Source organism: Cyprinus carpio, chromosome A4, assembly GCF_018340385.1.
Source record: "Cyprinus carpio isolate SPL01 chromosome A4, ASM1834038v1, whole genome shotgun sequence".
Lineage (NCBI taxonomy): Eukaryota > Metazoa > Chordata > Actinopteri > Cypriniformes > Cyprinidae > Cyprinus > Cyprinus carpio.
In genome coordinates this window covers 11,356,826-11,371,649 of record NC_056575.1, presented here as the reverse complement: position 1 = coordinate 11,371,649, position 14,824 = coordinate 11,356,826, and the positions used below count along the sequence as shown (strand labels likewise).

The 14,824-nt window shown below is 38.0% G+C and overlaps 1 protein-coding gene across 2 annotated transcripts; it reads right to left on the bottom strand.

The window, feature by feature from the left end:
* Positions 1-600: 600 nt before the first annotated feature.
* LOC109077408 (insulin-like growth factor I, juvenile form) lies at positions 601-14,824 on the bottom strand. Of its 2 annotated transcripts, none has more exons than XM_042740812.1 (5): positions 14,527-14,824; positions 13,209-13,368; positions 6,668-6,849; positions 6,083-6,118; positions 601-3,642 (listed from the first exon to the last, which is right to left on the bottom strand). In XM_042740812.1, exons 1-5 carry the CDS (start codon positions 14,572-14,574, stop codon positions 3,583-3,585), a joined length of 486 nt encoding a protein of 161 aa, XP_042596746.1. In that variant the 5' UTR covers positions 14,575-14,824; the 3' UTR covers positions 601-3,582. The 2 variants fall into 2 exon arrangements, with proteins under 2 accessions (XP_042596746.1, XP_042596753.1); XM_042740819.1 differs by lacking the exon at positions 14,527-14,824 and adding an exon at positions 13,689-13,817.

Sequence of the window (14,824 nt, the reverse complement as noted above, 5' to 3'; positions counted from 1 at the left end):
ACCTAAGCCAGGTGGCCAATTTATCTATTAAAAGGCTTGATTGTTCCACTATATATCCATTAAAAAGTGCTGACAGATTATTAGAGCTTTGTCCTGTCACTGAGTATCTCCTAGAAAAAGCTGAATGTGCAGTTTTTTTTTTTTTTTTTTTTTTTTTTTTGGTCAGTACAGCCACAGCCTGATTTGTTTGTCTTGGCGGAACATGTCATATTTTAGGAAGTATCACTTTGTCATGAGGTGAATGTGCAGGTTTAGGGCATTAATATACAGTTTGGCAAATGCTGTACTTTCATTACCTTTTAGTTTTCGAGGTGCTTTGCAAGGGGCAGGAACATTGCTTCTCTGCTTGAAAGAATGAAAGTTTGGGGGATTTTAGTCTGTGTGTTAGCTTTGAGTTGACAGTCATTTCTTCTAGGTAAACAAACTAAAAGTATAGATGACTCATCCTGCACTAACAGATTTTTGTCCAATCAAATGCCATCAATAAGCAAAAAGCCCCTCCCCCTGAAACAGGCTAGCAAGCAGCAAATCTTCGTTCATGGGTGTTATGTAACTAAAACGTATAGTTTATTTGTAATAATCACTCTGTGAGACTTCAGATATTGACAAGTGGTTTATTCAGCAGGAATGGTGAACAATCTGTCAGTATTTTCATATTTGTACAGAAAGCAATTGAGCACCAGTAGCCTAATGAAAGCCTTACAATCAAAAGAATGCTTTAATGATCAATGCCCAGAATCCTTCCATGCTGTTTCTGTCTCTGGATTTATGTTCTGATGAAAACCATCAAACTCATGCAAAGTGCCGCAAATCTCCACAGCAGCCTTAAATCCTACATTCAGTGTAATAGGAAACAGAACAACTTCAAAATAAGCACAATATGTTTGTAAAAATGTGTTCCTTAATGTGTCTAATTGAAGATTCAAGAAGTATCTTTAGTGCTGGCCATGATATTTGCCACAAAGCTATAACCAACAAACCAAAAAAAGTCTTTGGTATTATGTGAGGACCTTTTGCTGGAGATCTATTACATCGAACTTGTACACATTATATAGCCATTCTGGGTGGCTATTGCATTTGACTCTACATTGTTCTGTTTCAGATTGAGATTCAGATTTAGAAGATTATATAAAACGCATACAACCCAGTTCAAAAGTACAAACACTATACGACCCAAATTTAGGTTGTCCATAAATGGATGGTTACCTTTTTGAAAATGTTAAACATCTGTATCATCTTGTTTATAGATGATGTTAAGGTGCTGCTAGTTAAAACATAGCCTTTCTTAATTGCACTGATGGTGTAATTTATTTAATCCTGGTGCAATTTTCCTATTAAACCTCCCTAGACATATCGATAAGTAAAAACATAGGCAAGTAAAAAGGAAAAACAATGGTCCTGAATAGACTCGTACAGTGTTAGCCAAATTACACGGTTACTAACTGGAATTGTACTGTAACTTTGTCTTTCTCATCTCTGTATTACACTGAAGACTGTTTTGCACCATTTTCTTGCCAGTTACAAAAACGCTAACTTGTAGAATCAGTACCAAGATGTCTACATGAATGTAGTGTGCATGAAAAGCTACTTTTTGATGGTCAACATTTTGGTAATATTGGAGATTTGCGGGTTACAGTACTCAGTACTTGGCATTGGGAGGTTATTGTTTTAAAAAATAATAATTTAAAAACCGTAGAGAAAACAAAAAAAGCAATTAACCATCTCGGGCCACAATTTTCCCTTTTTCTACGCATTTTTCACAGATCTCACAAAAATACTTTTGCTTGTTTACACTGTAACCTTTTTGAAATAGCTTAAAAATAAAACGAAAAGAATATTATTACAATAGTGGCCACAAGGCTGTGCAAAAGGGAAGACTTCCAACAATGAGCTTCATGTTTTCAGCCAACCCCTGCAAGTAACAAACTACAAAATAGCACCATTATACAGTGGGTTGATCTTTTATATGGTTCCGCTATATAATGCCATCACCTATGATTATGGTTAGAGAATGCGAAGGTTAATATAGGTTGAGTATAGATACAGAGTAAACAGTGTGGGTTTGACGTGATCCATTGGGGTCAGAAAAGAGGAAATCACCATGCAGAGGAACTGTGGAAACGGCCGGGTCACACCTCACAACCCCTGTGCCAGGGGCTTAAAGTGGGGTGTAGAGGGGTAGTTCACCCAAAAACAGACATTGTGTCTGTATTTAACTGTATTCTGGTACCTTTTTTTTTTTCAGAATGAAATTTGTTTCCAGTATTTGCTGTACAATTACCATGTCTGTAAAGCTTTAAATAGGACAAAAAATAAATGCAATAGAAACATTAATCCAAATGACTGGTGCTCTACAATTACATAAGCCAATTTCTGCTTCAGAGAAAAAAATAAAAAGGGTAATTGTGTGCTAAAGTTTAAAATAATCACTTATGACGGTTGTATTATGCAAAATAACATTGCAATTGCCTTTTTTATTTTTCCCAGAAGAAACATATTAGAAGTCATATTTTAAATAAACCCATGAGAAGGTAAAGTACAATGAGTAAATGCCACAATTTTCATTTTTGGGCGAAATATCCCTTTAAAACAGCTAGTGAGTTGCAGTCATGTCACCATTCTTTCGCTGTAAAAATGCAAACCTGCAACTTCCTATTTGATAAACAGTAGCTGCTAAACCAGATTATGTTCTTCTTGATGTTATATGTTACAATTGCTAGTGATTTTTTTGCTTCTGTTGTAGTTTCTGCTGTCGTCCCTCTGTCTTTCGTTTGCGTGCTGATACACTGGTGTAAATGCATGCGGATAACTGTTTGAATGAATGGCTTTCACCTCCTGTTTTCTAAAGAAGGTAATCCATGCAGTTAAAATGATTAAAAAAGAAGCAAAGATCCCTCACACAATTAAAAAAAAAAAAAACACACACACACAAGGTGTTTTGCAGGATGTAGGTCAGGTTCCATCGATCCTAAATGTGTTCTCTAGAGCACCTCAGCACATCTGCATAAGGTTCTTGTATAATCCCCCTTGATCTGGTCTTGCACAATGAATCAAATAAGAAAAGATTTATTTGTATTTTATGTCATCTCTCTGTGCAGCCGTAGTTCAGTTTTGCAAGGGTTCCATCTGGTATAAACTGTCTAGATAGCCTTTCTTGTCAACACGGTCCGTGATCTCACTGCGAACTCCTTTCTCGTGCCTCTCGTGTGCCTGCAAAAATTTTGGTTTTTGCCACTATAAAAAGCTTTCGGCATCCATTACGTGCAACCATTCACACAAGGAGGATAAACAGTTATCATTTGACTTTTTTTTAGCAGCTAATTTATGATTTTTCCCCCAGTATGGAATGGTGCAGTGTATGGAAATCATCAGATTTTGTTTGTCTTAACATGGGGCTTTAACAGTATCCAGTATCTTGTTGGTTTTTATATTTTTATTTTTTTTTAGTATTTAGTTTTTTGTTTTGTTTAGTTTTTTTTTACAGTGGAGCACATCTCTGGAAGACCACAGTCTTTCTTATATCCCGTTTCCCGCTGTCCAACAGTTTCACTTGTCTCTCTCAGCCATTCGCCTTACTGTCCTCTAAATGCGATAGTTTCTTCCCCCTGTGTTTCCTCTGCTCGAGTTCTTCTGATGAACCTCCTGATAATGAGAAAGAGAAAGGCAGTAAGTTTCAGTTCAGACGATGAGAAGTAACGCAGAAAGCCGACCCAATGAGAGCAGAATGGCTGCTGCTGCCCATAACAACACAGCTGTTTGGTGAACGGAGTGTTATTTCATAATGCTGAGGAAATCTACTGTCAAAGCAACACATCAAAGGTTTCACCATAGCAAGATTAATAAGTGTAATTCACGAACTGGGAATGAAACCGCATGCAAGGAATGGAGGAGAAAGGCCGGTGTGAGGGGCCAAACTCTAAACTCAGCGTGCAGACATCTAAGGTGACCTTAGATTCGGCTTCCAGCACATGACGTATGGGTGCAGAAATATGTCTGTGGAGAGCACATGCAGGTCTACCACAAAAACCACTTAGGCAGTTCACTTGCTAATGGTTTTCTTTTTCGAGAGAGGACGACTCAGAGCACTTAAAAGGATGGCCCACATTTGGGCAGTGGGGGTGAGGGAAGAGTTGCTTTTTCCTTGCGTATGTATCGTAGCACAATGTACCATTATTATTTGCTCGGCTCTGAGATGAAGTAAATGGACAGCTCACCAAAAAATTGAAATTCTGTCATCATTTACTAACTTGTTTCAAGCCCGCATGACTTTCTTTCTTGAGTGGAACACACAAGGAGAAATTTTAATAATGTGCCAGTCAGTTTTTTCCATAAAATTGCAGTCAATGTTGACTGGAGCTTTCAAGCTTTAAAAAGGATGTATAAGTATCTTAAAAGTGGTCCTTATAACTTATGTGCTATATTCCAAAAAGAATGTTTTGTTTGGACATCCGTATTTCCTTGCTAGAAGAATTAGTGCAGATGTCAAGATTTTGAGCGAAATAATGGGCTAAAGTGTGCATTTTGGTAAAAATTTTTCAAACAAAAGCTATACCTACACCGCATCTTCAGATGACCTGAGAACATAAGGGGAAGAGTCATTAAACCATGGAAAGTTTATGGTACGTATTTGGTCATTTTTTTCATTTTGGAGCTCAAAAATCAACAGGTGTCGTATACCAGTTTTGGGAGGCGTATGCGGGCAACATACAGCACCTGCATACACCGACTAAGTCGGCTTGTGGGCATATATGTGGTTTGAATGCCATAGTTCAGGTAAGTAAGTACATTTTCATGTTGAACCAACTGCGCTTCCTATATAAGGATGTGTTATTTTTGATGTTGGTTAATCTTTTAGTTTATTCATGTTTATTTCAGATTATTTTTTGATATTGGAGATTGTTCATGTTATATAGGGATTGTGTTTTTTAGAAAGAGGAAAGAGTTAATTTTCGTAGGGGGACACAATCAATAAAATTCGTTATTTTTTCGGGAAGTTTGTCAACCAAATTATCGAAGGCTGTAATAATTAGTCAATTAATATGATTTAGATGTCATTTGTATGTATTTTTAGTTTTTTATTATTTCGATCCCCATTATGTATTTATAAATTTTTATCTGTCACAAGGACACAATCAATAAAATTCAGATGACTGACCGAAGATAGCTTAGAAACCATCCACCATCTTTTTTGCCCCCTTTTTAACCCAAAAACTGGAGAAGAAGGCGCCCCGGCCTGTGCATTTGTAAAGTGTTTAGCGGCAATATTATTCAAAAATATGGTAAGAGTTGCGTGTCTCACGGGACACATTTATAAGATTTGACACAAGGAGCCTTGAAAGAATATCAATGAAGTGATGTTTTTTTTTAATTTTTGCTGGCTGTCTTTTGTAAATCTTTTTTTCTCTCTATTTTGCGTCATAATATTAGGGACAAAGACAAAATATAATATATATATATGGTATACATACATATATAAATTTTTTTTTTTTTTGGTGCAAATGAAATAACCAAGAGGGCGGAGCTAAGCAAGGCTATGTCGTGTTGTGGGTTAGTTTCTGGCATCAGCAGCATGGCTGCACACCTTTGCTGTCCTTGGGCTGTCTGTATGCCGTTGCGCTCGTACGGATCGTGGAGTTTTGCCGGGCTTGGAACGGGTGACAGTACATCTCTAGGCGCCTCAGCTCACAGCTCTGAAAGCAGCCTTCATTCCACAAAGCCACGGCTATTGACCGTCTTGAACTAGGCCCGTGAACCATGTTGGTTTGACTGTTGGATGCAAAGAAACGTTTAATAACTAACCGTAGTATGGTCAGATTTACATACAAAAAGTGAAAGCACTTCTAAATCTCTGCTGTGAGGAAAGGCCTGCACTTAATAGCAATTTTTTTCAAGTTTTTTTTCTTGGGGTATGTTAAAAGTACAACCTGTCATCATGTTGAGTTGAAGCCCTTTTCCTTTATCTTGGTTAGGTTAATTTTATTTTTGTTTTGGTGTTCTTTTAATATAATGTGCTATGTCCTTAACTTTTAGAGTAAGAGGCTAAAAAGAGTCATGCTTAATTTTAGAAAGAGGAAAGAGTTACCTTATAGGAAGAGTGGCTTTGTCCAGGTAAAGGTTTCTGTAGTGGGATTTGTCAACCAAATGACACAATCAATAAAATTCAGATCCCCCCATTATGTATTTATAAATTTTTATCTGTCACAAGGTTTTACAGAAATGTACAATTGTGTCAAACAGTCAACAGAACCATTACTAAGCCCCGCCTTTAAAAAACATGACTGACCGAAGATAATTTAGCAACCATCCACCATCTATTTTTGCCCCCTTTATAACCCAAACTGGAAGAAATCCTGTGCATTTGTAAAGTGTTTAGCGCAATATTATTCAAAAATATGGTAAAGTTGTTGCTGGGACACTTATAATATTGACACAAGGAGCCTAGAAAGAATATATGAAGTGGTTTTTTTTTCTATTTTGCTAATCTTTGCGTAAATCTTTTTTCTCTCTATTTTGCGTCATAATATTATGGACAAAGACAAATATATATATATATATATATATATATACATACATATATATATTTTTTTTTTTTGGTGCAAATGACAATAACCAAGAGGGCGGAGCTAAGCAAAGGGTTAGTTCTGGCATCAGCAGCGTGGCTGCACACCTTTGCTGTCCTTGGGCTGTCTGTATGCCGTTGCGCTCGTACGGATCGTGGAGTTTTGCCGGGCTTTACAGGTGCACAATACATCTCGAGGCGCCTCAGCTCACAGCTCTGAAAGCAGCATTCATCCACAATGCCACGGTTGTGTGACCGTCTTGAACTAGGCCCATATCCTGTTGGTTTGCCTGTTGGATGCATAGAAAATCATTAATAAATAACCTTTAGTATGGCAAGATATACATACAAAAAGTGAAAGCACTTCTAAATCTCTGCTGTGAGGAAAGGCCTGCACTTAATAGCAATTTTTTTCAAGTTTTTTTTCTTGGGTATGTTAAATAAACCCTGTCATCACATTGAGTTCAAGCCCTTTATCCATTTTATTCTTGGCAAGGCACCAGCTCATGAGGAACAACTACCACCTGCAAGGTTACGCTCTGAAACGCTAAATCTCTAAAACTTTTGGTAGTAACCTGTGGCTAAAAGCCCGGTCATGAGCACTATAATAGCTTAGTGTAGCAGCCAGATCGTAGCTGTGATTATTCAGATATATGGACGCGTTAATGACATGAATTTCTTCAGCATGAAATTTACAGGGTATTGCTTTGCACAGAGCGGACTCTTCTTGGCAAGCCCCCCCAGTTAAATAGAGGTCATGTTGTCCCAAATGTTGAGAATATCACGTTTTGCAGTTTCAAACCTGATCTCTTTAAATTAGCCTGCTGGTCTGGGAGGCCAAATCCGGCCTTTGTGGGGTCAAATGAACCTATGGAGAAAAAACCCTGCTCATCACCACTGTTGAGAAGAATGATGTTGCTGGAAAATCAGGATGAACCATGAGCTTTTCCCGAAGTGCTTGTTAATGCCGCTGCTGAACTAGGTGTTAATTACTCATGTGAAAGAACATGAAACTGCCTTATGGGTATAAATTTTGTGTGCTGTCAATGAGGTCAATGCACTATTATGTCCTAGACATTACATTTAACGACGAGGTTGTACTACTTACACATGTTGAATTTGGGATTTGGGTTTTCTGATCCCAAATGGATTTATGTTAAAGGTAGCACTTAGACACCTGACTAAGTTAATGTTTCTTTCTCAATGTCGCCAATCTCCTGGTGGCCTTAAAAAAAAAGTCGCCAGTCACCTAGGGCAATATAGCTCCGATAGGCTTTTCCCTGTTACCAAATGAAATAACAATAATAATTTAATATGGCATTTACAAGGAGGAAATGCCTTTCCTTTTCAGAGTTAATAACCCTTGGCTCACAATGCTGCCAGTGCTGACAAAATGCATTAACTTCTGCCTTGCACTTGCTGCACTCTGACAGCATTGTTTTGGAAAGAGAGATGCTCTAATTCTGACAAACATGCATCCCTGCAGACTGCATGACTCTTGGGTGCCGAACACTTCTGGTAGATTAGGGGCCGCTGCTATCTTTAAATACAATTGAGAGTTTTATGTAGGACACTGTAAGGGTAGAATTGTTCATATACTCATTTTGGACACTTCTGATGGCCTTTAAGTTGCTTCATTTAAATAGTGTGCATAGATATAGATGCACATATATAGCATACTAGCATATATTTTGACATGAACTAAAAATATCACATTTTCCTCTCTAAATCTCGGGTCTATTTGTGTTTGTCATAAAAAAGCAGTCCAAGTATCATAAAAAAAAAGATTTATCTTGCAGTAAGTCTGGTTGTTACATGCCGGTAAAAATGTTTTCTGGATGATTTTCTAATCCAGAAAAAAAAACCTTATGAAAATTAAGATCTGCTGTTTTCTTCAAAATAGCTCTTATGATCCCTCATGAAATCTGTTGTGTGGTGACCTAAGAGATGCAATATACAACAAAAGCAGACTTTTCAGAGATCTGAAGTGTTGAATTTTAAGAGGTCACAGTTGCAATTTTAAAATAAGGTATTATTGTTAGATCAGCTATGAACCAACACTGTTTTGCATGCCTGTTTTCATGTTTTGTTCTTTCATCAGTAAGACAGGCAGATTAGTAACAGTCTTACGTTTTTTTTTCATTATCCATATAAATTGTCCACAGATTAGGTCATGCATCTATTGAAGATTGTTGCATTGTGGGATGGATTATCTGTCAGCTCAGTTGACAGTCTTTCATCTCCTCCTCTAGTAAAACAATCAAACCATTCACAACATTGTGAGAGTGCTGTGAAACCTGAGCAAAGCACGTCTCCATCTCTGTGATTAAGGACAATATTCCTCATGCTTCAGTGTTGCAAAAATGCAAACGTTAACACACAAATGTGTCCTAGCACCTTTGGGTTGACACCTTTGCTTCCAACTAATCATTATCACACATCAGAACATGTACATTCCAATGAGGAACACCTCTGGAAAGAAGCTGACTTTTATAGCCATGCTCAAGTTATTAAAGAACAGGGAGTTCTTGGAACTGCTACCATACGCTGCCTGCATAGTGTCAGGAAGTTTACTGTGCACTGGGGACTATGAAAGCTGCTATAGTTCTGGAAACTACCTCTTTATCAATGGTACCACAAAGAGTTTATGGTAAGATAAAGTTTCCTTCCACTTTTTTTTTGGTCTCCTGGTTCTTTTTGACACTGTTTACTGTTGAAAAGTTTTAACCAGGGCATTTTGCTGTTATAAATTAATAGACTGTTTAAATGTGGATAGATAGATAGATAGATAGATAGATAGATAGATAGATAGATAGATAGATAGATAGATAGATAGATAGATAGATAGATAGATTTATTGTATCTATTTAAAAGTTTCACATGGGTTAAGATTTATAACTTGACGTTATATTAAAGAAATAGCATTTTTTCTCCAAAGGTCATGTGAGGGCAAAGCATTATGAGGGTGGGAATATGATGAAAGAAGTTTCCTTTTAGAGCAAATTATCTACAGGTAAAACTCAGTTGGATTCACCAAATTAAGACATGTGAATGTCTTGGGTTTGAGAGAAGTATTTTTGACATGGCTTAAATATTAGGCCTTGTGGTAAAAAAAAATAAAAAAAAAGCCACCACCTTTTCACCAGAAAAGTGCTGAGCCCAGAACACCCAGTGCCCTCTGCAATATGATGTTCATGTCCAGTAGAACAACGGGGCGGGAGGGGGAAGGGGCATCCTGATCATCCTGTAATCCCCCATAATCCTGTGCTGCTCTAGGACAAGAGCCAAGCCTGACTGTGTGCTGTTGATGTGTTCTTCTCTACAGCTGCTTCAAACACAATGAAACCAGACAAATGACATTGAAAAGAAGTCCTATCAGTGAGTTTTGTGACAGAACTGCGATTCTGTTTTGTGGCCTTTGCTACTGAGAGGAGGTGACTTGCCATCCTTTCATCACTGATTGATCAATAATGCTTAATAATGTTGGAATTATCATATTTGCAATTTGAAGGCACATGAACACCATAATAGAGTTGTGATTAGCCAGACTTTCTAAGCTGAGTTGGTGTCAATTAAAGAATTATCTACAAATATTCTTTGGTTTTGATCATGTTGTAATTGTAAATGTTGGCAGTACAATTTACTTTACAGGCATTTTGTGCACTGTTGAAGAAGAGTAGCAATAAAGTTGGCCAGAAATGGTATTTAGTTAGCTGATGTATTAGGCCACAAGCTTGTGCATCCAAACTATACTTCCTATAATTCTCCATGGCAGCACAAGAATGATAAAATACACAGCTGAAAGCATCAGTTACACACCTAATGTGTATTATTTGCTCTTAATTGTCTTGCATTTGCACTAAAAAGCTTCCTGCTTTGTCAGGAACTGAAAACGATATGAAATAGTCTACAAAGTACATTTTATTCCACCTAAATCAAAGTAAGAATGTCCAGAAATGACTTGTATGCAACATAATTCCTTTCAAGATTCACATAATTCTGAACGAGGCAACCTTCAGCAGAGGTTCACCTGTCATCCTGAGGTGCCAGATCATCCTTCCAAATGTGTGAGAGGAGACTTGCACCCACGTCTGGACAAAATTGATTTTACAGTGCATACTGAGCCAAAACTTTCCTCATTCCCGTTGTGTTTGTATCTGGGGAATGGGAATGCATCATGAGGTGCATGCTCAGCTTGTTGGCAGACATCAGAGATGCTTTGCTGGAAAAGACTACACAACCATGGAGGGAAAGGGCAGCTTTGTGTCAACACAAACAAGCCCTGAACACGAGGTGACCTTTGTAATAAACAGAAAGATGTGCTCTAGCTCTGCATCACTTGTTTTAGAGCCTCTCTCCTGTCCAGTAACCCTTAAGAACTGAAGACAGTGTGGGATGAGACTGACACTGAGACAACTGAGGATTTCTAAGTCAGGCTAACAATTGAAAAAAAAAAGACTGCACCATCAGTTTCTTTTTCTTCTGTGTCTTCCTCTTCTCTGTGTTCAAAAAGCAACATTTTGTTTCAATAAAAAAAAAAGTTCCACCGAGTAGTATTTTCCGAGTAGTAGGCCTTTCTATCAAGATAATGAAATCTGAGTGGAGTTCCACTGGCAGTAAGGGCACTGGCGAGATGGGCTTCACTGCTATGGGCACTGAACACAATGCTAATTGCCGCATATATGAATTCAGTTTATTTGGATACATGTGTTTGAGGCCAGTCCACACAGGTTTTTATACAACAAAACAAGCAAAAACACAGGTTTAGAATAACAACAGCAAACAGGGTTGTTGGGGTACATACTGTTAGAAATTCCTTTAAGTTTTATACTACTTACTAGGTCAAAGTCAAATGATCTGTATAAAATCGTCTATTTGTTCTTCACTGAATCTGTCACACTGATGCAATAATTTCATGGAAAGTTCAGATTAGCATAAACGTATTTATTTTGGTCTCTGTACTGACAAAACAAACACATGGCCATTGACAGCCATGAGCGATCCAGCCAGCTCCTTTGTGACCACTAAAAGCTCAAATGTTGTTGACTGGAAACTTAAAATGTCAACTCTAACTTCAAGTTCAATCTCGCTTCGCTTTTAAAGTAAGTGAATAAAATGGGTCTCCACAGAATCAGTGGGTTCTGTCCACTTGTCAAAATAATCACTTCATATGTCATCATCAGTGGCCCGAGACTCTCATACTTCCTTGAGCCATTTGCACATTGTAAATATCTCATCGGGTAATTCAAACATATAACAATATATGTGCACAAGTTTAAAACATCATAGCTGCACATTGTGATGTAACTGGTCTCATTTGGTACACTGAAATCGAATGTCATAGACAGGACAATTGATTTTTCAGGAAAATACAAACAGTCTAAGATTAGAAACTTTTTTGATCCAGTTACTACTGACATTGCTAAATAGTTATGCTGTTTGAGTTCAAGCTGCCTGGCTTTTTATCATTTACTCACCCATGTTGTTTGGCACTCATGTGTTATTCGGCATGTTGCAATGAAATGTGGTTTAAGTAATGTCAGTTGTACAACCATGCATTTTTGGGTGAAAAATCCCTTTAATCCTAAATTACATGAATCCATTGATTGATTGATTTCACCTTAAATATGAAAAACTATTTATATTATCATTATTAGTACGCAAAATAGATCACCCAGTCAAACAAACTGACAAATAAACATTACAGAATAAATTTCAATTAATTGCACGCTCAAAAAAGGAAAAAATGAGTCCATAAAATGTATGAACAAAGTGTAAAAAGCAAGTCCCATCAAGGTCTAGAACTCCTGAATCTCTCCTACTGCTGATTGGGACATCCCAAGACTCAGCAGTTCTCATGGCTTGTGGAAAAAGAGAGATTTAAGTCTAGGATTTAAAATGGTTTTCTTTGGGTAGTCCCCCGTATTCACTTGGATGTACGCTACATTTATTTGCCCTGTCTACTCGTGTCCGCCAAATTCCAGCAACCTCATTTTTGGGGGCAAAGCAACTGGCTGATCTTCTTTGAATGTAATACATGAGCATCAGGCACAGAATTTATTCAGCTGCCTCTTTGGCATTGCAAGAGCTCACCTTACAATAATCTAACATGAAGCGGCATTCACAACCTGTTTTACAAAATAGGATATCTAATGAGATTTTTAAATTCCTTTGAAAATGTATTAGATCATGACAAGTGGGTGTTACATGTGGTACCAGAATAGACCAGTGTGATTGAAGGGAAGGTTTGGAAAGTGAGGGATTTGTGATGTCAGGCTATAAGTGATTTCATTTTAAAGACAGAGCAAGTTCATATATTTTGACAAAGCTTATAAACAGTTATATTTGGAATAACATGCATCAATCAATCATGCATAATATGACCTGAAACATGCATTGACAAGTAAGTAGTGTTTGGAATGATTAGATTACTTAGACTGTAAACTTTCTATCTGATATAACTGAGACAAATTAAGCAAAAGCAGAAAGGGGGGAACATTTTGGAAAATTGGACAGCAATACATGAAAACTGATGCTTTTCTTATTTATGAGTGGCGCATTAGTACATGGGGAAAGAGAAAGAGAGGAAGAGAGAGAGAGAGAGAGGGAGAGCAGCAGCAGCTGATGAATAAATAAAATGTGCACTTACTGAAATAAAAGCCCCTGTCTCCACACACAAACTGCAGCGTGTCTACAAGCTCCGCCCCGCACAGCGTCTCCGGCCCCGCCTCCAGTGTCGCGGGAGTCAACGCGAGGACGCACAGCACCAGTGAGAGGGTGTGGGTGCACGAGAGACAGCGCATGGTACACTGCATCCCAAAGAGAAGGAAACCAGAAATACATTACATCTATGCACTGAAACATAACTAAGGATAATATGCATATCTATCTATCTATCTATCTATCTATCTATCTATCTATCTATCATCTGTCTGTCTGCACAGATGTTACTTTTTCATGTTTCTAACCTCTTCTTTTGAATATCAAACAGCCTGCAGAGACAGGTGCCTGGATATTCAGGATACATTTAAAAACATCTTCTACTTGCATACAAGAAGAATGACAAAAAATAAATATATAAATAAATAAAAATAAAAAACTATAAAATGCAATCAAAAGTTCAATGCACCTGTCTATACATCGAGGATACTTTTGCGCGCGTGCATTTACTTGAATATTTACTCCCATTCAGATGTAGAACTTCGTTTCTGTGGTGGCTTTACAAATCAGTGTCCTTCCTCTCACCGCACACAATCTCGCTAAACCAGAGCGCGTTATTGCGCGGCACTTCTCCACAAATGCGCGTGGAAATGTCTCCAGCGCGCGCTTTGAAGCGCCTAGTTCTTGCCCGTGCCAATAGGATACTGCTGCTTGAACCCAGTGTCCGGTAAAAGAAGAGCGCTTTTGTAAACCATGCATTTTGGGTTGCTTGGATAAAGCATTGTGGTTCACCTACAGATACGTGAGGTGGAGCTGGAAAGCTGCAAAGCCGCCAAACCCAAAAAGAGGAAGCACTTTACATAATAAAGATAATATAATACGCAACCACACAACGCACAAGTATGCTTCAAAACCTTCTGCCCAAGCCTTTTTCGTGTCGACTCAGCAATATTTACTTTTAAGGGTCGTGATATACAAGTTGTTGACTTGTGCACTGCGCAAATGAACTCCCTGGTGCATCATGAAATGACTCATGCACATCATGCAATATGTCGTAAGTCTCAAAAGTTTGCCATATTACAGCTGTCAGATCTTTAACGTGAGATACTTTTGCATGCACAGTCTAATGTCATGCAAATTGCCTAAAGATGCAGACTGATCATTGATCCTATTTAAAATCGAGTGCAAATTGTCTTAAAATATTCAGTCCCTTTATAATCTATATTATAGGCTATTGCCTCAGTGAGAAATCAATAATGGTTAGTCCATGGTGCCTATTTGCTTTGAAAGGAAATAGGTTAAGTTACCTTAAAGACATCACACCAATGCCCCTGGAAGAAATGTCCGCTAGACATCCCCTTGGGTCTCCAGCAAAAGCCCAGCAAAAATGAACTTGTTTGAAGTCATTAAAAAGCAAGAAAGAGGATGAGATGCGGGCAATGTCACATCTCAATATTCCGACTTTGTTCCATTGCGCAGGCTCGTTGTGGAGAAGTGAGATTTAGCGAACAGGAGACGGATTTGGAGAGAAAATCCCTCACATTTATCTACATTACAGAGACATTTTCAACAGGAAACAGCTGGGGCAGCATTTGCCTTCTCCTC

Bases quoted from the DNA above. Each gene is read 5' to 3' on its own strand.
- LOC109077408 (XM_042740812.1), bottom strand. From the start codon at position 14,574: ATGTCTAGCGGACATTTCTTCCAGGGGCATTGGTGTGATGTCTTTAAG. The intron at 6,850-13,208 runs GTAAGTGCACAT...TGCATCCAACAG, and splicing joins AGACAGGGGCTTTTATTTCA to GCAAACCAACAGGATATGGG. The intron at 6,119-6,667 runs GTGTGCAGCCAC...ATCCCACTACAG, and splicing joins ACAGCCCAAGGACAGCAAAG to AAACCTTTACCTGGACAAAG.